The sequence below is a fragment of the Littorina saxatilis genome, linkage group LG7 (genome assembly GCF_037325665.1).
Source record: "Littorina saxatilis isolate snail1 linkage group LG7, US_GU_Lsax_2.0, whole genome shotgun sequence".
Lineage (NCBI taxonomy): Eukaryota > Metazoa > Mollusca > Gastropoda > Littorinimorpha > Littorinidae > Littorina > Littorina saxatilis.
The window spans coordinates 49580167-49603559 of record NC_090251.1 but is presented as its reverse complement, the minus strand read 5'-3'; the positions used below and the strand labels follow the sequence as shown (position 1 = coordinate 49603559).

Below are 23393 nucleotides of genomic sequence, written 5' to 3'. Positions count from 1 at the left end.
GCGTTGCGAACATTGACTACTTTCGGTTTTGTGTCTTCTTAGAAAACCACGTTATGTCAGTGTGGGTGTGCGTCCGTATTTCGAAATGGTATATATAACAATTTTGAAAGAAGCTGTTTTATCAGTTTTGGATTGTTTTATTTTATGCTTTCCTCTGACTGTCCATTGCTGCAGACAGACTCTTAGCAAGACCTGCTTTAGTTTTGGTGCTGCCGGCCTTTTGCTTCACTGAGACTGTTATTCGACTATGCATATCGCGATGTGTTTTGTTAAAGAAGATTGTGCGAACGCGTGTACGTGGTGTACAACTATACTTTAATCATGTCGGAGGCTAACATCATTGTTATGCCGAAATCAAGTTAGTGGGCTCAGAGACTGTACATAGTGTTACAGTCTACACTTTCAGGCGGACTTCCGTGTCCGATACAAGGGAGACCATTCGGATTTTGTTATTGTCGTATCAGAAGGTTGAGTTGTCTCGCTTGCTGTCAGCGAAAGATCAAAGACGGCAATAATGATGTTGTCTTAGTCAGTCAGTTTACTCCGATTTCAGACACTGGTATATCTCTGACGGTATTTCATGCGTTATTGAAAAAAAAGCACAAAGACAAAACATAGCGGGAAGCGGGGTACTCTTTAACGACCCGTACAGATTGCTACAGCGTTTATAATAATAGTAATGAGCCTGTAATGCAATAACTACGATAAACTAAGTATGCTCTCCGCGCTATACATATTAAGTATGAATATTATCGCTGTACATGTGGTGTTGGTCATATACAACGCTCATTATTCGAACAAGCAGAATAAGATTTATTCAACCAATTAACAAAAACCAACAACAACAACAACAACAACAACAACAACAACAGCAACGGGTTGTGTATGGCCCTTACTTTCAAAGACAATGTTGTTGCTGTTGTTGGTTTAAACAAAACTTTATTCAATTTTAATCATGACAAGAACAATGCATGGAGTATCAATCATCCATGCATTGTTCTTGTCATGATTAAAATTGAATAAAGTTTTGTTTAAACCAACAACAGCAACAACATTGTCTTTGAAAGTAAGGGCCATACACAACCCGTAGTTTATATGGACAGTGTGGGCCCAAAGCATATACGGGTAAATGTTATTTCGTGTTAATATCAATCAAGCTAATTTGTATGTAAATCTTATTGTTGGCTGCCAAGGTCATCAACATTTTGGCTGTCGGCAAAGTTTTATTTAGCTTTTATCATATTTATGCAAAGTTTAGTTTGTATTATTTATTTTTGTACAGGATAATCAGTAAGAAACAAAGCTTCCTCGGGCAACTCCACCAAAACACAAACAATTTGAAGTGATCAAGGCAACAACGAAGAGACTAAACAAGTTGTATTTCAAACTAGAAGAGGAAAGGGTTAACTCGTACACTTATCTCAGCGAATTAGCCAGTATAGTACCGTAATTCCAAGTGAAGCAGCAACATACAATTTGAGACAACTGTTGCAACATATTTTTGGAAAACTTCCACTACGACGGCCTGAACGCTTCGACACATAACAGACAAATCGATCAGCCATGGCGACGGCCTCAGTGATCGAGGAAGCCAACGAGCGAGAGTGCAGCGTGTGCCACGAGGAGTTCCGGGAGCCCAAAGTTCTGCCCTGCGGCCATCTTCTGTGCCGCCATTGCCTGCTGTCGTGGCTGCAGTCCCAGCCCCAGGCCCACTGCCCGCTCTGCAGGTGTGCCATCGTGGAGGGAGAGGCGGGACAGGGAGGGGCCAGCAGTGTTGAGGACACGGTGGAGGGATTCCCCACAGACCTGGCCATGGCCGCCTTAGTGGAGGCGCAGCGTCTGCTGAGCAAGGACCACAGCTGCTGTGTGTGTGAGGACGTGGCGGCCACCTCTCTGTGTCTGCACTGCGGGGACACGCTCTGCAAGGCCTGCACGAGGGTCCACGGCAAACTGTCAATGACCAAACATCACCGGGTGGAGGACCTGACCTCGCTGACGGCGGAGCAACTGACCGCTAGCCGCCCGTCCACCTGCGCGGCGCATCCCGAAGAAACGTGCAAGCTGTTCTGCCCCAGCCACGGTCTGTCCGTCTGCCTGCTGTGCGCCTCGTCCAAACACAGGGGCTGCCCGCAGCTGAAGGATCTGCAGGAGAAGACGGAAGAGGCACGTGCACTGCTGGCGGAGATGGCGGCCAGACTGAGCGCGGGGGAGGCGGAGATAGACCGCGCCATCAGCGAGTTGGAGCGACACCTGCACGACACGGAGACACGCACCAAGAAGTCTGTGGCACAGATGGAGGCCGACCTGGACCGTCTGCAGGCGGCGCTCAACGCCTGTCGTCGTCGCATCGGGCAGCTGGCTGAGGGCGCGACCTCTGACGACAGGGAAGCGGTGCAGGACGGGAAGAGCTTCCTGCTGCAGAAGCGAAGCAAGCTGACGTCACACAAAGCTGTCATAGAGCGAGCGACAGGGTCGAAGAGTGGTGACGTGGTCAACGACATGATGACATCCATGGAACAGCGAATCCAGGAGCTCGACTGCAGCGCCACCTTGCCCGCCAACGCCAAGGTCATATCAAAGGTCAGCCTGGTGATTGACCCAGGGGTCGTGACCCGCATAGAGCAGGACCTGGCTCAGCTGGGTCAAGTCAACACTATTCCTGCTGTCTTCACTGCTATCAGTAATGTGAGTCTGCTTCTCTGTGATTCTGTGTTTTTTGGTAGTTTGTAAATCATTCATATGTTTAATTTGTAGTAGCACCTGCAGCTATGGATGTCAGTAGTGTCAACGGGAAAGATATAAGAGGGGGAGTTACAGGATCAGCAGTGGTTCATAGCGATTGTGCAAAAGTAGTGGTAGTGGTGGCGGTGATAGTTGTTGTGGTTTTCATCATTAGTTATATAGTAGTCATTGCAAAGCGATGGTAGTGGTGGAAGAAGAAACAGCAAAAGGATATGCTTTGAATAATTATATTATGCAAGGCTGAGGTAAGGCCCAGGTGACTGATTTGTTTTTAAAAGACAAAGAATTCTTTGTTGATCGTTCCATTCGACGATATTTAATAGAATGATAGGTATTTACTTTGATGACTTTGGGCAGCTCCATGAATCGTTCAGTTTCCATGACAACCACGGTAAGAACATTGTTCTGAGCAACAACAAGCAAACCGCAGAAAGGACACGGGGCAATGACCACGCCATCGTCATGTCACGTGACCCCATGCAAGTTGGCGTCCTGTATGAGGTAAGGTGGACACAACTTGTGTTGCCTGTCTTATTTTCTTGCAGTTTTTTAAGGAAAAAAATGCCAGTGGATCAGAGAGAGAAGAAACCGTGTTTTCTTTTAAACAAAAAGTCTCTTTGAAATAATTCCCCCCCCCACCCCCCCACCCAAAAACAAACAAAAACGAAAAACCCACCACCACAACCACCACCACCACCACCACCGCCAACGACAACAACAACCGTACGGAACGCACACACACACACACACACACACACACACACACACATACACACGCACAGACGCACGCACGCACACACACACAGACGCACGCATACTCATACATGCACGCACACACACATGCTCACATACAAACACACGCGCGCGCAGAAAATGGATTTCATGATAGAGAAAGGTTGAAAGTAGGCTGCATACTCTGCCGGTGACTGTCTGTCTTAATTATATTGTGCAGTAGTGTTGGCCACAGAAGTTCGATGGTTGAAAGAAATGTGCTCCACACAATCAGTAGTTCGATTATTGTCAGACTTTTTCGTAAAACCAATGTTGTGTCACTGTTAACGTATGTGTGTGTGTGTGTGTGTGTGTGTGTGTGTGTGTGTGTGTGTGTGTGTGTGTGTGTGTGTGTGTGTGTGTGTGCGTGCGTGTGTGTGTGTGTGTGTGTGTGTGTGTGTGTGTGCGTGTGTGTGTGCGTGCGTGTGGTGTGTGTGTGTGTGTCGATCTGTGTACTTGTCTGTCCGTGTAAAGGTGCAAATAGACAAGTGGGACGTCAGCTGTGGTGTAGCTGTCCACGGACCCCTGATACCGGGTGTGGTGACACAGCGCCCTGACACCCTCACCTTGCCCCAATGGTCCTGGGAACTGCTCCCTGCCGCTGTGGTGTATAGATCCAGTGTCAGACACTGTGGATCCACGGCTCAAGTACGATACGTGCACTGCGCTTCTTTACTTCTAGTTCTTATTAACGCTCGTTTGTTTGTCGAACAGTCTATATGAAAACTGCGTTTTCTGCCTCGTTCCGTCTTTCTTTCCTCTGTCACTGTCTGTCTGTTTGTCTGCGAGTGTGTGTGAGGATGCGTGAATGAGAGAGTGTATACTATGCTCCCATAAAAAAATAAAAAACCCATTTTTTTTATACTTTTCCGTACATAATTGATTCCACTGACATTATTTTACAAATAAGTTTCATCTTTTTTTCTGAAATGGTTTGCCATTGTATTCATTCATGTTCTGTCTTATTTTATGACTGATGGTTTGTTTCATCATTGCCCCTTAGGATGTTGTTGTTTTGTTGTTGAACGTTCTCTTTTGTTTAAAGGGATAGTGTCCGCCGGGAAAAGGCCTTCAGATCGCTTTCAAAGCATCACCGTAAGATTCTACGTTACAAATAATGCTACCATCCAAGAGGAATAACTTAACTTTGCAAATTCAACAGTTTTGATAGCTAATTAATTGTCGTAACAGAATCCAAGGAAAGAGCACTCTTGTAATGGTTGGGTGATTTCCCTTGTCAAATGTGTCAACAATGGCGTCTTCTTGCGATCATTGTAGTCTGAAAGTGAAAAGGTAAGTGTTAACGTTGTCTGACAGGAAATAAAGCTTTCAATAGGACAAGTCAGTATCAGTGTACAAGTTGCTCTCAGCAGGACTGCAAATGAATCGATCGATACGAGTCAAAAAGCCCTGTAGCACTCAAAATGATTCGCCCTGACGAAGATCATACTCGTACTTTGTTTAGGAGCAGTACTTATTCAGATTATCTTGGACATATATATATGTGTTGCCTGTTGGTGATCATTTCAAAATATATGTCTCTAAAGTTGCGCTTTTACCTATAAGCTTATGCATTTGTTTCAAATTCCATTCATGTCACTGATCGAACACAGGGAACAGTAAACGTGCGAGAGTTCGAAGCAAAGCGCATTCATGTTTCAGACAAATAGAGAGCTCTGAAAATTATGTATTTTCTCATAATAGTAACCCAAAAGAGAAGAAATTATACTTATCCCTCTGAACAATGTCGAGGATATCAGTGTCTTGTGCATTTGTTGTGTGTGTGTGTGTGTGTGTGTGTGTGTGTGTGTGTGTGTGTGTGTGTGTGTGTGTGTGTGTGTGTGAGAGACTTGTATCACTGTGTGTGTGTGTCACTGTGACTGTGCATGAATGTGACTGTGTGTGTGTGTGTCACTGTGTGCATGAGTGTGATTATGTGTGTGTTTGTGTGTGTGTTTGTGTGTGTGTGTGTATTATGCTTGTGATATAATCACATATATATATAATTAAATTACATCCTTTACCCAACTCACAAATAGCAATTAACTCTAGTTCAGTGCTGGTAACGCTGTACGCGTCCCCTTGGTAACAAGGAAGGCGCCTCTAAAAAAAAAAGTGACATGAGACCCGTAAGGGTGTCTAAGCCAGCCCGGAAACGAGACACCTTCCGTATGCGCGCGCATATGCCGCCATCTTATCATTTCTCAACTCAGCGCCCAACAGGACTGGTCGCTATACTGTACGCTCCGACTGTTTTCAGTCTTGTTGCTTTGTCTTCTGACTTTGGCTTCTACCCCTTGGTCTGCCGCCTAGCTTGGTCTGCATCCTTGCTGTTATCGGGTGAGCTTTCTTGTTTTTGTAAACTTTGGCGACATTTTGTCGCATGTTTGTGAACTTGTGAAATTTTCTGGAAGAATTTTTTTTTTCGTGAGTTCGCTTTACCATGGCGTATAACGCCAAGCCTAAACTAGTTCGAGACAGGCTTCGGCTACAGCTTCTCCTACTGCTAGTTTAGCTTCGTCTAAGTCCTCGTCTAGAAGGAAGAGTGCTGGGAAGACCGCTACTTCACTTTCTGATTCGGGTATCGATAACTGTCTGAAGGTTGTTGACAAACCTTCGTCCGCCATGTTGTCCGTCGATATGGACAAGGTCACGCTTGGTGACAAAGATGTGTTGAATGTTCAATTCATAAACATGTTGTTGTGTCGGGGGCTCCTGGCTATTCAGGTGTCTTGCCCTCCAATATTGCTTCGTTGCTTCTGACTATTAGTTCCCAGGTATCAACGTTGGCGGCCGATTTGTGTCGCACTTTTGCGAACTTGTATAATGTTTTCTTGTAGAAATTTTTCGTAAGTTCGTTATGTCATGGCGGAGCACGCCGAGATTGATCTAGTTTGAGACAGACTACTGCTGCAGCGTCTCCTACTAAGAAAGCTTTCTTGTTTAGAAAGAGTAAGAGTGTCGGATTTACAGCCATTTCACTTTCAGAACCGGGAACAGACATATGTTTGGATGTTTTGGTCGTCAAGCCGTCGGCCGCCATTTTGTCCACTTTTAGGTGGTGACAAAGATGTTTGTGTTGATAAGGATGTTGTTGTGTCGGGGGCATCTGGTGGTTCAGGTGTTTTGCCCTCCGACATTGTGTTGTTGTTTCTGACGATTAGTTCGCAGGTTTCGACTTTGGCTGCGGTTTTGACGGCAACTTTAGCAGAACTTCGTTCACTTCAGTCTGGCGTTTTCGATGTTCGTCTTTGGGGTGAATCCGGTCTTTGCCTTTGGCTTCCACTTCCGGTTCCACCTCTGCTTCTGCAACTGTTTCTGCTTTGGATTCAACTTCCGTTCTGCAAGCGGAAGTGCACGCTTCGCAGCTTGGCTACGGTCGTCTTGTGTCCTTGCTGCAGGAGCCTTGGCTCGTTTAAGGTATGTTTTCTCCACACGTTGCCGGGTTCTCCGGTGACAGTGGTGTGCGAACGCAGGAGCGAGTAGACCGTGATCGCGGCGAAAGCACCGAAACCCCCGCCGTTAATCCGCATCGAGCGCTTTCGGTAGAGGCTAGGAGCCCTGTTGTTCGTAAGGATTTGTCGTACCACTCTCTCAGAGGTTCAGGTACTTCATTTCCTCTTCCGCCCTGGGGGCAGGAAGTTGAGGGTGACTCCGGAGCTGACCAGGAGAGTCTCTCTGGGGTCACCTACCTGACTACGATGGCGAGCAGGAAGGTTAACGAGGGTGCGTCCGCGGTTTCGGACGACACCCAGCTTACTTGCCGTTCAAGTTGTCCAGCGCAGTGACGTGGGCCGCGGAAAACGGCATTTAGGTTTTGTGGAAGTTGGTGATTCTTGGATCGACCGCGATCGGCTTGGCCGGGAACGTCTTTCCGGGGGTCACCTTCCTGATTGCGATTGCGAGCATGAAGGAAAGGTTAACGAGGGTGCTGCCATATGAGGGTGCGTCCACGGGGATGGACGACACCCAGCTTAACTTGCCGTTCAAGTTGTCCAGCGCAGTGGCGTGGGCGGCGGAAAACGGCATTTAAGTTTTGACCGGAAGGGGTGGTTGAGAGCAAGGCGTAACTTACTCCACCTCTGTCTGTGTGAATGCCCCTGCTAAGGAGCCTTCTGTGTATTTAGATTCTTTTTGTTTTGCTTGTGTTTTTTAGTCATGCTTCTAGCTTGACTCGCATGCGACTTTCCGTGGTGGTGGCTTCCCCTTTTTGTTCTTTCACTTTTATTTCCTTATCTCACTTTTGCCCCTATTTGTTCCCATTTTGCAGCCACCTCTGTAGGTTCGCGTGCGGGTCTAGCTCGCTCTTTATCTTCTAGTTTTCTTTATTAAGTATGAGCGTCCTGGTACGACCTTTGTTTTTGTTTTACTGACGTTAAATATTGTAACGAACAAATTTATAAACGAGAGTGTGGCCGGCGTTTTTCTGATATTAATTTCATGTGCCTGTATGGCTCACGCTGGATATCATGCTAGCCTATGGAGATTTTCCCCGGAGAGCACGAAACGCGTGCTTTGCAACAGTTACTAGGGAGATTTAATAAACGAAACGTCGGGACGTTTCGTTTTGAAGTTGTGGTAAACGTCATCATTTCGGGGGTCTCTCGCTGGAAAGGTGAAGGTCAACTGAAACGGAACGTGGAACGTCAAAACGCAGTCACGTTTTCCACCCCCAAAAAACGAACAATATTTCGTCAACTTTTGTGAGTATTTTTGCACACTAACAGTTTTATTTGTTGGCCATTTTATGCATTGCTAGATTCATCAACCCTTTCACAGTCTTTCAGCGCTGAGAATGTGTTCATTGGAGGTAGACAACTGTTGTGAACTGAAATATTTTGAAGGGTGCTGATCCTGGTACATTTATCCAACTTCATGGTGAGAAAGCAAATGGCGAAGCAGAAGTAGGTCATCGCATCGAATTTTTATTCTGGCTTCGTATGTGATTTTGTATAAACAAAGTCTGTGTGATTTATTTGGACTGAAAATAATCAAAGTATGCCCGATTCTGGACCACCTCCTAGGGGTTTTTTTTCCCATTCTGATCGAGGACAGACATGATAATTTCACTTGAAGATTTATCGCCCTTCCTTCATTCCGAAACGAAACGTGAATACATCTAAATCTTGTCTGCAGCCTATGCCGTCTCGTTTCACGTTCCGTTTCGCGGGGTGACTCATTCACCAAACGAAACGAGCTGCAAAACGAAACGTGCTGTCTTTTGAATCTCCCTAGTAAAACCGTAGTAACGCGCAGTAATTTTTAGTTCACCTCTGTGGTGGATAGCCTGTATTCGTTGTCACTTGCTGGGAAGCCGTTCAGGGAGCAACATGTGTTTTAGTATAGATAGGTTTTTTGCTCTGTTCCTGGGACCAGTTTTATCAAGTTAATTTGTAATGTTCTGTTTAGTTGCTCGCCTTGAGCCTGTTTAGGTTATATTGATGCTGTCAAAGGCGAGTATCCATTTCTGACTCCATGTTGCTCTTATTTACCGAATTCGTGTAATTTACGTTTCGAATCTTTGTTTGTTATGACTTCTTTCCGTTTCTGTGTCTTCTTTCCGTTTCTTTGTCTTCTTTCCGTTTCTTTGTCTTACGTTTTATCTATGCAAGGGAAGAGCTGAGACTGTTCTGGTTTATTATGATTTGACTTTAAGCCAGTTTTTGTTTGCTAACCTTCTGTAAGATTTTGGTTCATGTTCGCGAGTCGTTTTTGTATTTCTCCGTCCTGTATTGTTGGTCAGCTTTCCTTTCACTGCGTGTCGTTTCTTGTTTAGTTAGCCTAGTGTGTCCTACGTTTATTCTATGTAGGGTTTTCTAACATATTTTGTCTTGGTGTTCATGATAGCTTTGGTGATTTTTTCTTGATTTGCCGCCATCTTGTTTCGGCCGCCATTTTGACGTCCATCTTTGATGTTTATGTTTTTAGGACACCTTTTATGTTTAGTTTGATGTTTAGAATTCTAAGTTTAGTTTTTTCTTTTTATCAGTTTCCACCGCTCCGCGCTCCGCGCTTCTCGCTCCACGCTCCACGCTCTACTGTTCTACGCTCCCACTCAAGCTAGTCATATCTACTCCACATTTTAGCATCAATTCATATTCTAAACAGTTTTTGCGCCACGCTCCAATATAAGTTATTCAGCTCTCCATAGGTTTATGTTCAGCTTTTTATATGTTGATATTACGAGCTGATTCCGGATTCCTATGACATTGACAAGTATGACCATATCCACAATAAACTTTGATTAATTTTTCTATTCAAGTGTTCGTTTTGTTTTGAGCGCGTCGGTTCTTTGTAGCATTCAAAAGACATCTTCCATAATTTACATAAGTCATCTTCAAGATCTTACAGCAACTCAAGGGCAAGCACAGTCTGGTTCCGACTTCCGGAAGTTCGGAGGAACAGGATGTTCTCTTCAGCTTTCGGGAATCATTGTCCATTGCCCTGGAGTTGGCAAATGGCCGCGTGTAGCCGGGTTCACCGGTGAAAGTGGTGTACGTTCGCAGGAGGAATGTAGCACGCTTTTTCGCGGCTGGGAAACGTAATCTTCCGCCCTGGGGGCAGGAAGTTGTTGGGCTGGGTGATTCTTGGGTTGACCATGCGAGTCTCTCTGGGGGTCACCTTCCTAACTCTGATACCAAGCAGGAAGGAGAGGCTTGGAGGGTGTGTCCACGGTAGTGGATGACACCCAGCTTATCTTGCCGTTCTAGTTGTCCAGCGCATTGACGTGGGCAGTGGTAAACGGCATTTAGGTTTTGACAGGAAGGGGTGGCTGGGAGAAATTTTTACTTCTTCCTTTGTTCGACGACTTCCGGAGGTTGGAGGAACGGAAAGTTCTCTTCCGCGGTCGGGAATCGTCGTTCATTGCCCTGAAGATGGCAAATGTCTTGTTTTTTGACTTCCGCTTCCTCCCGGGGGGCAGGAAGTGAGCAGTAGGGCTGATTTCTTTGTTGGACAATTTAGTCAAACAGAGAGTCAGCTTCCGGATTGCACGGTTGTGCTTGACGGCTGTTCTAATGAAGGTGCTTCTGCTTTACTGAAAAGCACTGAATTTAGGTTCCGTTTCATGTTAGCAGGTGCAGTGGCGCTCGCAGCTGAAATGGTTCGAGGTACAAAGGGATCTTCCGGTGTGTTTCTTTGCAACCGGTTGATTCTGATGTTTACTAATCCACGGCCGGTTTTGCGGCTGTGCTTCCGGTACAGGATGGGATAGCCTTCTACCGTTAACACTGTGGTGTTGGTAGTCGGCACTTTTCAGCCTTTGGCTCCCGGTTCCGTTACTGCGGTTCCTTTGCTGTTATACAGGCTGTATCCACTTCCTCTTCCAGTCTTTCAGCTGGAAGGAGACAGGTGGATGGAGTTTCTGGTTATGGAGTTCTGGTGTTTGGAAATTTTTTTTTCAAAACTTTTCTGATTTTTGGCAAGTTTTGCCTTATCGGGATTGGTGACTGGTTCTCATCATTTTGATGATCGTTATGTTGTTTTCGAACAAGGGGAGGCTCATACTTCAGCTGTGTCGCTGTTCGCGGCAGTTTGTAGTGGAGTTGAGCCTTCTGAGGAGAATCTTTGAGTGTTAAGTTCTTAGATCCTCTGGCGGGGTCTTTTTGTATTTGTGGAAGTTTTCACAAGCGAGTCTTCTTTGTCACCACTACCTTTATGGACAACGCTCGACTTTATACCTGCGGCGGTGTTGCTTTAGCTTGTGTCTTACGCTCTAGTAGCTTGTCACTCGCGGAGCGCTTTCTGTAGGCTTTGGCTAACTCCAAGCTTAAGAACTTAGGTTCTCTTTTTTCGTTCTACGGAACCGCCCTCGGGTTTGACAAACATCCTTCTGGATTTGGATAGCTAGGAGAAACTGTCTGTAAGATCAAGATCTCCTAGCTCTGGTAGATTGTGGCTTCGGTTCTTTATGATTAGCTCTTCTGAACAAAACTTGCTTTTATTCTCTCGCCTGGGCGGTTACGTTTTATCTGGTTATCTTTGTGGTCTGACAGGACTCAGGTACAAAGGATGTAACTTTGCGGGTTTTTTACCTGAGAGTAAGCCTCTGCCTTTAAAGTATTGTTCTTTTGGCTAGGCTTTAATCTCTTTCTTGTGGGAAAGGTCTCTTTTTGAGGCCACTTCTATGCACGCGGGCTTTTATCTTTCAAAGAGACGCTCACGGTAAAAGGGAAGCGCAAGGCAGGCTTTGGCTGTTGTTTGTTTCCAAACGAATAGCTTCAGGCTGGCTGTTATCCACTTTAACTTTTGGCTCTATACCCTCGCTTTCACAGGGTTTTTCTCTTAGACCATTTTGGCAACCTGTTGGTCGCGCAGTATGGGTCTTTCCTATCTTGGTTCCAGACCTCTTAAGGCTGGCAAGAAGGCGTTTTTGCTTTCTCACATTCGAATTTTACGGATGTCTACTGTAAGGGTATCCTGGAGATACTTAGGGGCTTCCGCCTCAACTCTGGATTTGGTTCAGAGTCTTTATATATAGGGGTTTTGGCGTGTTTGTTCACTTGTCACTTAAACTGGCTTGGTACAAAGCGCTTATTTCTTACGGAAAGAACTCCTCTTCCCCGTTTAATGCAGCTGGCGATCCACCTTTTCTGGGTTTCCGTTTCTTTTCTTTCATGTCTTATTTTTAAGACTTTAGGTAATTTCTGTCGCATTGTTACGGCTTGGTGCAGCGTTGCTTTAACACGTTTCAAGACTAGCCTGGCGGATCTACACGGAAAACGGCCAAGCTTACTCTAGTAGCTTCTGTGAGAAGTGTGAGCAAGCGTACTTTCTGGCTATTTATATTGACAGCTTCTTCAAGAAAGGCTGATCTATGACTGTTAGATTTCTTTGAAATTTTCTGGGTTTTGAGCGAAAAATGGATAAAACAAGCTTCAAATTGCTTTTTCAATTCTTGAAGCAAGAGTGTGGCTCCTTTAGAGTCAGGTTTAGTCAATTAATCTTTTCGGGTCTCGAAGATTTTTTCTGATTCGCACGGATCTTGTTAGATTGTTGAATCAAGGGTCACTTGCCGTGTCTTTCATCTCTGTCGTGATTTAACCTAGGCGTTCATGCGGAAAACGGGGAAAACCAGCTTCCTATTGCATTTTCAATTCATGAAGCAAGAGTTTGGCTCTTTTAGAGTCAGGTTTAGCCTTTTTAAATATTTCTGACTTTCACGGATCTTGTTAGATCATTGAGTCAAAGGGCTTTTGCCTTATCTTTCATCTTCGTCGTGATTTAACTTTGAACGGTTGGATACGACGTTAATCACTGAGTTAAGGAGGGTAGAGGTCTACATGTATCTACTCTGGTAGAGGTACGACTTTTTGCGCTACCTGCTTTGGTAGCCGCAGGACAAGTCCTTCTTCTTTGATTTTCGGTAAGTACCCGCCACCTATAGTAGCAATCTGCTATTTGTGAGTTGGGTAAAGGATGTAATTTAATTTAAAATTTTATAAATAAATTTTCATTTAATTAATACTTACCCAACTCACAACGTTTATTCCCTCCCACCTCCCCGCTGTGGTTGGTACTGGGGTCTAAAAAAGAGTGAGTTGGGCTTCGTTTCGAATGATAAGATGGCGGCATATGCGCACGCATACGGAAGGTGTCTCGTTTCCGGGCTGGCTTACCCTTACGGGTCTCATGTCACTCTTTTTTTAGAGGCGCCTTCCTTGTTACCAAGGGGACGCGTACAGCGTTACCAGCACTGAACTAGAGTTAATTGCTATTTGTGAGTTGGGTAAGTATTAATTAAATGAAAATTTATTTATAAAATTTTAAAATTGTATTTTTGTATACACGTGAAAAAAAAGAGTACAAACTACACTGTTGTGTGCGTGAACGTTGTGTGCCAGCTGTCAAAACTCAAGTGAGCTTTTCCTGATTATGATTGAAGTTTGCTACAAATAACTCATTAACTGTAAGGGAGATTGATTAATATATAGTGTATTCTTGTCAAGCATTTGTCTTTATTTTCAGGCTATGGAAGTTTTACATTCAAAACAACAAGCGGCCAGGCTGCTCGTTCAACTTCAAGAGAAAAGTGCACATCGAGGCAGGATAGGGAGAGGAATTAGCAGAGGTGTGAGCTAATGCAGAGGCAAGGACTGGTCCAAGTCTTCTCAAACTGAAATTGGTTTGCTGGGCAAGGGGAAGGCTGATCCGAATAACAATTTGAAGGTAAGTGAGGACTAGTTATACTTATAATATTAATAGATACTTTCTTTGTGTGCAGGAGTTAAAAGAAAAAGACTTATGATGTTAGACTTAGAGCCAAGGGTAATTTTGTGAATTCCAATAGAGTGCTATCACAGAAAATGAAGAAATTACATTCATCCAACTGAACAATGTCAAGAAAATCAGTGCGTGTTGTGTATTTGTTATGTGTGGATGTGTGTGTGTTTTAGGAATGTAATGTGTGCAGAAAATAAGTAAAATTGTGTGTAAGTGGGGGTGTAAATAGTGGTCTGGGTGGCCCAAAAAACAATTTGAAGGTGAATCAGGACTATAGTTATAAGTACTTTCTCTCACTGCTTCCCCCCCTCAACCCCCACGCCTCCTCCAAACTCAATCATTCGAGTAAGTACCTTTTTATTCTGCAAGATTTGTGAGGTCGAAGACTTTGTTACAGGGTATACTAAATAATGACTAACGGTGAGGTTTTTAGGTCTCAGTCACAAATTACATTACCGGTGCTTTTTTTTTCATTCTAGGGAATGTGTGTATTTCCTGGTTTCAAAAAATATTGAAAAAGAATGAAAATTCAGCTTCAGCATCCAGATTTTGTCAAGATATTTTGTGCAGTTATATTTCAGTACCCACAACCTTTTAGTGTCTCATAAAGGGAAATAAATGAACAGTCCTCACAATTAGGGTGCTGTACCGTGAACCCCCCCTTTTAAAAACCTTTACAATTCAAGATCTCCCCTATATTTAGACCTTGCTTTTCAGATTTTCTGGTCATAACCTATGAAAATTCACCTTCATTTTAAGACTTCCTGCTTTTTAATACCTGATTTTATCAGATTTTGGGATATCGTAAAAGGGGGTTCCACTGTAATATGAATTCTGTTTTAGCTACACCTGTATGCTGTTTGTAAAGAAGGATATTTTACAGATTGAGGGGATCATTTCTGCCTCCATAATGATCGTTATGATCTGACACATTGGCTAACAGATTCCATGATCATGCTGTTATGTAGGAAGTCATAATAATGATGTGTAGGTTTTTGAATTGTGTCTGCTTTGCAGTTCAAATAGATGTCTGCCTTCCTGTTCAATTTTTTTTTTAAACAAGACAATCCCTGAAGCACATTTTCCAACCACATGTCCACACCGGTGACACTGTGACGGTTCCCCTACGCTTTGTGTTCGGTGCCCTGACCCTTTGTGTTCGGTTCCCACTCGGTTCCCACACGCCAAAATTCGCGGACAAAACATCCATTTATGGTAGTATTACGCAATGTTGCTCTCTGAGAATGGTCTTGTTAGATCTGTGAGTGTTTACACTACATGCCTAGGTGCTGTTGGATTGAAGGTTTTTGATATTTTAGCCGTTATTAGGTAGAATGCCTTCCACTTTACTGCAAAACTGCATAATTCGTAGCATCGGCAAGAAATATCCTACTAAAAAATGCCTGCTTGGAACTGTCCGTGGTCCAGCAAAAAGTTCAACATGTCTGTAGCAGACAGCCCAAGTTTCAAGATTGTAGGGCCATCCAAACAGCCGTAATAATAAAAACAACAAAAGTAGTCAGTGAAATTGGCTGTGTTCGGTCCCCCCACACTTTTGTGACGTAGGCGTGACGGTTCCCATAATTCATTGTGTCGGTCCCCACTTTCTGTGTCGGACCCCACTTTCGACCTAATTTCTCTGTGACGGACCCCACAACCGTCACGCCTACGTCACAAAAGTGTGGGGGGACCGAACACAGCCAATTTCACTGACTACTTTTGTTGTTTTTATTATTACGGCTGTTTGGATGGCCCTACAATCTTGAAACTTGGGCTGTCTGCTACAGACATGTGGAACTTTTTGCTGGACCACGGACAGTTCCAAGCAGGCATTTTTTGGTAGGATATTTCTTGCCAAAATATCAAAAACCTTCAATCCAACAGCACCTAGGCATGTAGTGTAAACACTCACAGATCTAACAAGACCATTCTCAGAGAGCAACATTGCGTAATACTACCATAAATGGATGTTTTGTCCGCGAATTTTGGCGTGTGGGAACCGAGTGGGAACCGAACACAAAGGGTCAGGGCACCGAACACAAAGCGTAGGGGAACCGTCACAGTGTCACCGGTGTGATGTCAAACAGCAGTTCTGCTTAGCTTGAAACATCAGTATTGAATAATTATATCAAATTGACCTTTTTGCGGTTGAGCACTTGACAGATGCAGCTACAATACCTCTTGTAGAGAAAAAATTTAGAGATACAGTGGAGCCCTTTTAAGATATATATGTATATACAGCAAACTCAATCAAAGAAAAGCAGAATGTCTTAGAATAGAGGTTATAAACAGGAATCTGAGAAAGTAGTGTCTTTTAAGACAAATGTTGTTGTGTTTTTTTTAAAGGGGGGGGGGGGGGTCAAAGTTAGGGTTTCACTGTACAATGCAATGGTAAACTGGGCATTCATTCCAAGTAGCTAAAGATGTGTAACTGACACTTTTGCTCTTCAGGAGCACTAGAACACGTCACATTTTCAGAATGCTAAGTGTGTCAGAATGCTAAAAATCTGGAAAGCCAATGCCCACAGGTATATCCCATCCCCCCTCTCCCACCCACCACCACCTTTTACTCACACTTGCAATCCATTACGTACATGAATAGATTACAAACACTCTTTTGTAACTCTTTATTTTCACACTTTTTCTTGCATTTGGTTAATTTTTTCAACCCTTTTCGAAGTTTGAATTAAGTGTCTTCACTGATGGGTGATTTTCTGTTTATGCTCCAGGACTTCAAGGCACTGGTGCTTGATGACAGCAGGCTCCTACTGGCCCACACACAAAGAAGAGATTGAAGATGCCCTGGTCCTGGAAGAAGAAGAGGGAAAGATCAATAAAGCCAAACGATACGCATCATTCAGAGTTATATTGAGGAAAGATATTGGCTATTCGGGTGAAGGTGTAAGAGTTGCCATGTGCAGTTGCTGTGTATGGGTCATAGGAATGACATTATAGATCCAACTGGCCAGTACACTGACTTTCTTCCTTGTTGTCTGCATTGGAGTACATTGTGGTGTTAAACAAAGTGCGTTTCTGTGTGGGTTGGTTTACACATGCTCCGTCACATTCCATATTAGACGGCCAGCTGAGACTACAAAATAGTGCATGTTTGTACATTAAAAAAACAATTAAAAGGAATTCTAACCAGAACCAATCGATACATAAATGTTATTTGTATTTTTGACCAAAATATGACATTTTACACACACCTTGACAGTCCTTGTTCACCTTGAGGAACACTGACTGTCTCAATCTGTGTAAAATGTCATAATTTGGTCAAAAATACAAATAATGTATATTGTTTTTTGCTTTTTATATTTAGTCAAGTTTTGACTAAATATTTTAACATCGAGGGGGAATCGAAACGAGGGTCGTGGTGTATGTGCGTGTGTCTGTGTGTGTGTCTGTGTGTGTGTGTGTCTGTGTGTGTGTGTAGAGCGATTCAGACTAAACTACTGGACCGATCTTTATGAAATTTGACATGAGAGTTCCTGGGTATGAAATCCCCGAATATTTTTTTCATTTTTTTGATAAATGTCTTTGATGACGTCATATCCGGCTTTTCGTGAAAGTTGAGGCAGTACTGTCACGCTCTCATTTTTCAACCAAATTGGTTGAAATTTTGGTCAAGTACTCTTCGACGAAGCCCGGGGTTCGGTATTGCATTTCAGCTTGGTGGCTTAAAAATTAATTGATGACTTTGGTCATTAAAAATCTGAAAATTGTAAAAAAAAATAAAAATTTATAAAACGATCCAAATTTACGTTTATCTTATTCTCCATCATTTGCTGATTCCAAAAACATATAAATATGTTATATTCGGATTAAAAACAAGCTCTGAAAATTAAATATATAAAAATTATTATCAAAATTAAATTGTCCAAATCAATTTAAAAACACTTTCATCTTATTCCTTGTCGGTTCCTGATTCCAAAAACATATAGATATGATATGTTTGGATTAAAAACACGCTCAGAAAGTTAAAACAAAGAGAGGCACAGAAAAGCGTGCTATCCTTCTTAGCGCAACTACTACCCCGCTCTTCTTGTCAATTTCACTGCCTTTGCCATGAGCGGTGGACTGACGATGCTACGAGTATACGGTCTTGCTGAAAAATGGCAGCTACTTGACTAAATATTGTATTTTCGCCTTACGCGACTTGTTTAATGTACTGTAATCTACCTTGTAAGCGCCGTTAGTACCTAGTAAACGCCCACCCCCAACATTTGGATCAGTGTTTGAACATACATGTATGTTGTGTGTGTGGTGTTTTTTTTATTATGTGCACAGTTCTGCACCTTGTAGAGACATTTTCATTCTAGAGAACGCTGACAGACAGCTATATTTATTTATTTCATACTCTCGGCACTGGAGTATCTCTAGATAGCCCCTCAAAAAGAAGACGAGGGAGGGTCTTCTGAAGTTGAAGAGGTCTGCTTTCAGTGATTTCCAGGGAGCATGTGAAACGACCAGTGTTTGATAACACCATTTCCCTCTGAAAGATTTTAGCTTTCTAAAATAAACTTACCCCTTTCTTCGTCACATCAATGGCTTGGATCAGTATCAATGACTGACAGAATGACTATTCATTTCGTGTTTTTTAGGATGTGTGTACATTCACTCTCACTGAATGAATTTTTGTGTTTGGTTTTTAGTGTTTTTATATTTAGTCAAGTTTTGACTAAATATTTTAACATCGAGGGGGAATCGAAACGAGGGTCGTGGTGTATGTGCGTGTGTGTGTGTGTGTGTGTGTGTGTGTGTGTGTGTGTGTGTGTGTGTGTAGAGCGATTCAGACTAAACTACTGGACCGATCTTTATGAAATTTGACATGAGAGTTCCTGGGTATGAAATCCCCGAACATTTTTTTCATTTTTTTGATAAATGTCTTTGATGACGTCATATCCGCCTTTTCGTGAAAGTTGAGGCGGCACTGTCACGCCCTCATTTTTCAACCAAATTGGTTGAAATTTGGTCAAGTAATCTTCGACGAAGCCCGGACTTCGGTATTGCATTTCAGCTTGGTGGCTTAAAAATTAATTAATGACTTTCGTCTTTGGTCATTAAAAATCTGAAAATTGTAAAAAAAAATAAAAATTTATAAAACGATCCAAATTTACGTTTATCTTATTTTCCATCATTTGCTGATTCCAAAAACATATAAATATGTTATATTCGGATTAAAAACAAGCTCTGAAAATTAAATATATAAAAATTATTATCAAAATTAAATTGTCCAAATCAATTTCGAAACACTTTCATCTTATTCCTTGTCGGTTCCTGATTCCAAAAACATATAGATATGATATGTTTGGATTAAAAACACGCTCAGAAAGTTAAAACAAAGAGAGGTACAGAAAAGCGTGCTATCCTTAGCGCAACTACTACCCCGCTCTTCTTGTCAATTTCACTGCCTTTGCCATGAGCGGTGGACTGACGATGCTACGAGTATACGGTCTTGCTGAAAAATGGCATTGCGTTCAGTTTCATTCTGTGAGTTCGACAGCTACTTGACTAAATATTGTATTTTCGCCTTACGCGACTTGTTTCTTTCTGTTTAGACACTTGCATATCAAGCGAAAGATACATACAGGGTGACTATTTGTGCATGGAAACAGCTGACATGAGCAATAAAGTCTGGGGAAGAGTCCTGAAAGTGTATTGATTAATGCGTTGAATTCACAGGTCTAGTAAAACTTGTGCAAAACAAATATATACAGGTGTTGAAAAGTGCTCGAATTCCAAGAATAGTTTCATGTGTAGCATCTTTGAACTTTGATGTGTGCCTGTGGATTTGAGATCTACATGGAATAAAATAGACACTGTTCTTGACAATTGAGTATGTTTTTGTGTGCGCATGTTGTTTGGTTTATTGATAATAATTGACTTTTGGTCAAGATGTAACCATGAATTTCTGTAGCAAAGATGCAATGATAAAAATAGACAGAATATGATCAAATAATAAGACACTGGGCTGCAAATTGCTTTTAATTGTTATTGTATTTATCTGTAAACTGATCATGATTTCCATGGCATGATTAATGCAGTGGAACCTCCCTTCTATGACCCCCCAATTTAAAACTCCCTTCTTTTTAAGACCTTGTTTTCTCACATTTTCTGTTCATAACCTCTGTAAAATTACCCCCATTTTAAGACTCGTTCCTTTTTTAGACTCGATTTTCTCAGATTGTTTGAGGTCGTAAAAGGGGGGTGCCACTGTAGTAATAATGCATCTTCAGAAATTGAACACAGGTGCTGCAGTTTTTTTATAACCATGAAGAAGAAAAATACTGTTTCAAAACTTTGACAGTGTCTTATCCTCAAACGTACACCTTTTTAAAGAATCCATAACTTTTAATCACTCAACAAAATTGCCTGCAGCTCAAGTGAACCTACATGGGGAACAATTGGCCACACTCAAGGAATCGGTTCATGGCAACTTTTCTGTGCCTGAGAGAGACATGACAGAGATAGTTACTCAAGATAAAAGATAAGCTTGACTTACATCAGAATTATGAACATTTAAACTCACCTTGAGCTTTGTCCGAAATATTTTAAACCATTATTGCCACACATTGCAAGAATGTTTGATGTCCGGGTGCTTTTCCCCTGAAAATTAAAAAAAATAGTTTTAGTAATTATAGCAATATATAAACCACTAAGTGTAAACCAAAGGCTGGCCAATTACATACAGTTCTACAGCAACATCAGTTCTGAACATGAAGCTTTCAACATGCACAGTGACACTTAAAAACGGCAGTTAAAAAAGAAAGGATGAATGAGATTCTGCCGCATTTAGTGTTTGCTTCAATGAACGCCGTCCGAGGAAGAATGTGATCTTCGTTAAAAAGTTACCCTTTCACAAAGCCTCACAATAAGCTTCAATCATAGTTTTTCCTGCAAAATCACAACATTAAAAACTTTAGGCACAGAAAAACTCATACCGCTGACAATATAAAATGTCAGTTATAAATAACATTTTCTGTTGCACTACATCCAAAGACTGTGCTGACTGACCTTACTTTTTCCATCTCAAAACAATTTTTAGGGGGATTACCTACTCTGTCTGTCTGTCACAGTGTCAGTCTCAGTCTCCTCTAGACAGTGCACCACAGGAGCTTGTACCCAACTGCCAGTTGATCATTATTTACTCCTGCATGTACGCCCTTACTAGGCTAGCGAATGCGTAGTATGTAGTTGTAAGAAGACTGTAGGGATGAAGGAGTAAATAATGATCGACCGGCACTTTGATACAAGCTCCTGTCCAGAACACAGACACACACACACACACACGTGTCCGTGTTCAAACCAAAACTGGACTCAATCGACCCTGCACACTACACGTTCGTGCACTCGCTTGATGGATGCTTCATTCGCTCAACACACCAGCAGACACACAGACAAAAACAGCAGCAACATTTGTCTAGGTCTGTCCAAAGTCTACACAACACTTGCTTTACTTACAAATCCCGGCAGCAGGAGAGAGCTCTGCGTCGTGGGTAGTCAGCGCACACCGCCACACGACGGTAACACTCATGCAGTTCAATCCAACTTTCCCACTGCTTGCTGGATTGATAACTTTGCATTTTGTGCGTCGAGCATGACTTTCTCTTGATTCTGTGTCGTTCCCAGTCAGTCTGCTGCTTTCTGAACCACCTTGAGACGATTTCTTACTGAAACGTGTGGGCTTGTTGTCACAAAGCGGCCATCCCATCCGCCATTGTTTTGAGTTGTCATGAAAACGGCACGCGCTCGCGACGAAAACGAGTCTATGACGGCCAATTTTAATCTTCAAATGGTGGAGAGCAGACGTCAAAAAATTCATTTTGATTTAATTATTTAGCATACTTGTGGTGCTTTATTGAGCAAACCGGGCCAGGTGCGTCTTAATTAAGGTACACTAGATTCCCCAAAATCTTCAAATCGGCCAAATTCGACAAAAAAACTCTCCAAAATGGCGGCGCGGACACTATATCTTTAAGATTGCTTGTTGATGACATTTTTGTTTGTTTGTTTGTTTGTTTAAAATTCAAGTGTGTGTGTGTATGTGTGTGTGTGTGTGTGTGTGTGCGTGTGCGTGCGTGTGCGTGTGTGTGTGTGTGTGTGTGTGTGTGTATGTGTGTTAGTTTTCATTCCTTTTCGTTGTTTCATGTGTGCATTGAAGTAGGGACTAGTTGTAAGAATGCTGTTATCCTTCCGTAATAACGTGTTCGAGTTCTCTCTCCCTCTCTCACCACACACACACACACACACACACACACACACACACACACACACACACACACACACACACACACACAAACACACAAACACACACACACACACACACTATTCTGCTTTTTAATTCTGATACATATTTTATGTGCCCATAACTGTAAGCGAGTTTAATTAAAGAGAACGGAGAGAGATATTCTTCACACACTTGTAGAGCTTTGGATTTGCTTAAATCGAGAGAGAGAGAGAGAGAGAGTGTGTGTGTGTGTGTGTGTGTGTGTGTGTGTGTGTGTGTGTGTGTGTGTGTGTGTGTGTGTGTGTGTGTGTGTGTGTGTGTGTGTGTGTGTGTGTGTGTGTGTTGTTATACTGTCATTGTAAAATGTATGTTGTCTCCGTATTACTGCTAACTTGCTAGCTTGCATCACAGACTTATTGATTGATTCAAACAGGATCGCAGTACCATCGGTTCATCACTCCAATCACTGAGAGAAGGGAGCCGTGTCGGTGTAGCAGTAGACTCCTCCCAGGGTGTCCATCTGTACGTGAACGGTCAGGACCAGGGTGTCTTCGCTACCAACCTCCCTCAGCCCTGCTATGCTCTCTTTGACGTGTCTGACTACACCAAAAAGGTAGGGTAGTCTTGTGTTGTGTTGTCGTCACTACCAACCTCCCTCAGCCCTGCTATGCTCTCTTTGACTTGTTTGACTACACCAGAAAGGTAGGGTGGTCTTGTGTTGTGTCGTCGTCACTACCAACCTCTCTCAGCCTTGCTCTGCTCTCTTTGACGTGTCTGACTACACCAGAAAGGTAGGGCAGTCTTGTGTTGTGTTGTCTTTACTACCAACCCCTCTCAGCCTTGCTATGCTCTTCCTGACAAAGCGGGCTATGTATTAATTCAACATTGCATTCTTCTTCTTGGAACCATGTGACGTCAGGCCCAAACTAAAACCAGTATTTAGGAGCCTGGGCGAGATTACAAACCCCCCGCGGGTTAGGGGGAAGAATTTACCCGATGCTCCCCAGCATGTCGTAAGAGGCGACTAACGGATTCTGTTTCTCTTTTTACCCTTGTTAAAGGCACAGTAAGCCTCCCGTAAACCATCACAGAGCTCCCCGAGCGTCTACATACAGTACAAGCATACTTCCATTTGAACGTTCACCGAACGGGAACATCCTGGCTGCTTTCTGTCGAGCGTGAGAAATTTTCAAAGAATTTATTTTCGTGGACTTAGCCTTTAACAATACTGGCGCCTCGTTTTGGTGCTGGCTGTTATGAATATTCAATACCGGAAATCACGCCCGGACAGTAAGCCTCCCGTAAACTACTGTCAGGCTTTTATAGTACACACAGTACAAACACCCTTCCATTTGAACGCTCACCAAACGGGAACATCCTAGGTGCCCTACGTAAAGAGCGAGCAATTTTTAAAGAATTAATTTTGCAG

The 23393-nt window shown here is 42.9% G+C and overlaps 1 protein-coding gene and 2 long non-coding RNA genes across 4 annotated transcripts in view; 2 read left to right on the top strand and 1 right to left on the bottom strand.

Moving 5' to 3' along the window:
• The first annotated feature begins 1260 nt into the window (after positions 1-1260).
• LOC138971722 (E3 ubiquitin-protein ligase TRIM56-like) overlaps positions 1261-23393 on the top strand; it is a 52792-nt gene continuing 30659 nt past the window's right edge. The window contains exons 1-3 of one of the 2 annotated variants that reach the window (XM_070344511.1): positions 1263-2685; positions 3100-3243; positions 3988-4414. In XM_070344511.1, the coding sequence (XP_070200612.1) occupies positions 1564-2685; positions 3100-3243; positions 3988-4236 (1515 nt within the window). In that variant the 5' untranslated portion in view covers positions 1263-1563 and the 3' untranslated portion in view covers positions 4237-4414. Of the gene's footprint in view, positions 2686-3099; positions 3244-3987; positions 4415-23393 lie in introns of those variants that run through there. The other variant, XM_070344510.1, reaches the window with a different exon arrangement.
• On the top strand, positions 13302-16888 carry LOC138971705 (uncharacterized). Its single transcript, XR_011457347.1, has 2 exons — positions 13302-13680; positions 16464-16888. It is a non-coding gene; the product is annotated as an uncharacterized lncRNA (long non-coding RNA).
• LOC138971704 (uncharacterized) lies at positions 16347-21336 on the bottom strand. The gene is made up of 3 exons (XR_011457346.1): positions 21199-21336; positions 20267-20343; positions 16347-16542 (listed from the first exon to the last, which is right to left on the bottom strand). It is a non-coding gene; the product is annotated as an uncharacterized lncRNA (long non-coding RNA).